The sequence below is a fragment of the Sinocyclocheilus anshuiensis genome, unplaced genomic scaffold (assembly GCF_001515605.1).
Source record: "Sinocyclocheilus anshuiensis isolate Anshui unplaced genomic scaffold, SAMN03320099.WGS_v1.1 scaffold2069, whole genome shotgun sequence".
In the NCBI taxonomy this organism is placed as follows: Eukaryota; Metazoa; Chordata; class Actinopteri; order Cypriniformes; family Cyprinidae; genus Sinocyclocheilus; species Sinocyclocheilus anshuiensis.
In genome coordinates this window covers 202,498-204,954 of record NW_015548678.1, presented here as the reverse complement: position 1 = coordinate 204,954, position 2,457 = coordinate 202,498, and the positions used below count along the sequence as shown (strand labels likewise).

General features: G+C 39.2%; 2 protein-coding genes across 2 annotated transcripts in view; both read left to right on the top strand.

Moving 5' to 3' along the window:
* LOC107656850 (UPF0676 protein C1494.01-like) overlaps nt 1–1,935 on the top strand; it is a 14,126-nt gene extending 12,191 nt beyond the window's left edge. Inside the window, exons 4-7 of the mRNA XM_016444800.1 lie at nt 679–832; nt 923–1,068; nt 1,163–1,273; nt 1,357–1,935. Coding sequence (XP_016300286.1) covers nt 679–832; nt 923–1,068; nt 1,163–1,273; nt 1,357–1,548 — 603 coding nt within the window. The 3' untranslated portion in view covers nt 1,549–1,935. The remainder of the gene's footprint in view (nt 1–678; nt 833–922; nt 1,069–1,162; nt 1,274–1,356) is intronic.
* A 241-nt stretch (nt 1,936–2,176) lies between these two features.
* LOC107656841 (probable 2-oxoglutarate-dependent dioxygenase At3g49630) overlaps nt 2,177–2,457 on the top strand; it is a 10,551-nt gene continuing 10,270 nt past the window's right edge. The window contains exon 1 of the mRNA XM_016444788.1: nt 2,177–2,183. Coding sequence (XP_016300274.1) covers nt 2,177–2,183 — 7 coding nt within the window. The remainder of the gene's footprint in view (nt 2,184–2,457) is intronic.

The window sequence follows — 2,457 nt, the reverse complement described above, 5'->3', positions numbered from 1 at the left end:
TACCAGTTATCGCAAACACTTGATTGCAGTTGTTGCTGCAAAGGGTGGCACAACCAGTTATTAGATTTAGGGGGTAATTACTTTTTCACGTAGGGCCAGGTAGGTTTGGACAGCGTTTTTTCCCTTAATAAATTAAATCATTATTTCAAAACTGCATTTTGCATTTACTCTGGTTATCTTTGCTTAATATTAAAATTAGTTTGATTATCTGAATCATTCAAGTGTGACAAATATCCAAAAAAAAACAAAAAAACAGGATGGGGCAAAAACCTTTTCACACCACTGTAAATACACACACATGCATGTATATATTTTGAAAATATTTACATGTATATACATTTATATTATTACATTTTATATTATATATAAATATATTTAATATATAAACATAGCATATTTGTCTTAAATATATACATGCATGCGTTTGTATGTATATATACATAATAAATATACACAGTACACACATACAGTATATATTATGTAAACAAAAACTTTTATTTTGGATGCGATTAATCGTTTGACAGCACTAATATCCTGTATGTGGAAATGCTTTAGAATTGTGTATTTTGTGTATTTTAATATGCATTCATTTTTAATAGCATTAACACAACAATACTTTAAGGAATCCTGACATTTGTGATTTGAAACTCTACATCACTCCACTCTCAATGTGTTCAGAATTGGCCTTCAGAAGGAGTTAATGATTTTCGAGATGCCCACGTATCATTTTACCTGCGCTGTAAGGAACTTTCTCTCAGAGTGCTCCGAGTGATGGCTCTTGGCTTGAACCTGGAAGCAGAGGTCTTTCTCAGCGCACATAAGCATATTGGAAGTAAGTAAATTATATATGCATTACTACTTTCTGCCAGGGAGTCAATGGAAGGGAGATCTGCAAGACCTTAATGATGTGGGTGGTTTTAAGGTGATGTGAATGGAACGACTCTACGGACTCTGTACTACCCTCCGGTGAACAGCACATGTGTGAAGGAAAATCAGCTGCGCTGTGGTGAACACTCTGATTATGGTAGTATCACTTTGGTCTTCCAAAGCTCAGAGGGTGGACTGCAGGTGAGCACCAACATAGGACAAGAGGAGAAAAGATTCATGTGCTCCTATCATTTAGGATAGTAATTCTGGATCTGGATGCATTCTTCTCCTTCAGGTTCTGAACCGGGCTGGAGAGTTCATTTCAGCCCCCAGCATTCCTGGAACAGTTCTGATTAACATAGCAGACCTGATGCAAAGGTGGACCAGTGATGTCTATGTGTCTGCCGTAAGTTTCTTTACTAATGCTTCATTTAATTGTGCAGTGCAGGCAATGCTCATTTAATTCTTTTCTATTGTTCTGACCCTCAGGTTCATAGGGTTTTGCTGCCCCCTGCAGGTGACTCCAGCACACGTCAGTCTTTGGCCTTCTTTGTACAACCTGATGATGAGGCCATCATTTCATGCTGCGATGGATCAGATAAATATCCTCCTGTTAAGTCAGGTGATTACCTTCTATCAAGGTTCAAAGATTCTTACGGCAATAAACAGATCCCTTTTTAAGTGGCTGATACCGATTCCGATTTTAACAAATCACTATTGGCCGATTGTTACGACCCACTCGTTTAAGGTTGCAACATAAAAGAGGGATCGGACAACAAAGTCTAATCAAAGCAAATTGTTTTATTAAATTAAACTATTACAACAACAATTAATAATGACATTAAACAGAAGTCTAGGGGTATTAATGAAAATAATTAAATTAATATAACAACAACAAAACTTTTAACTACATAATATAAGAAATGCCAAAAGAAATAAACAAGAAAAGAGTCAAAAAGAGACACTCCTGAGAGAACTGTCCCACCGGGAGCGCCTACCCCAAATAACAGAGAACACTCTTATGCTGAGTTCACACTGCACACGATTTTAGCCCGATTTTTCACTCGCCGACAGGTTTTGCGAAATCGCCGACAAATGCCCGAAATCGGAGGCAAATCGGTGCTCGTTCACGCGAGTGACAATCACGCAGTGTGAATTATCAAAGACACGATCTGAGGAAATCACTGACACGTCGATTCACAATCACGCTGTGTGAAATGAGTTCTGACTGAAAAACACATCGGCGATGACCTCTACAGCCAATGAGAGACCAAGATACAGGGCAGCGGGAAGTTCGGGGAGGAGTAACATGAAACGTAGTTTGCGGACCACTGTTGCCAAATCTGCGATTGCCGCCGGTTGTTTTTTATGTCAGCAGCTTGAAGCGACCCCAATTAACATGATATTTAGGCCCTGGAATGTGAATTGTACCAGGAGAACCCTGCCAAAAAAATTGGTATTTTACCCCCCGAACGCGATTTTTACTGGGGGACCCCCTCGAAAGCAATTGGAATATTTTCAGGCTAGTTTTGAGTAGTAATTGGGTGGGTTTTGTAGCGAAAACCTGGCAACCCTGCACCAGACAGAGCT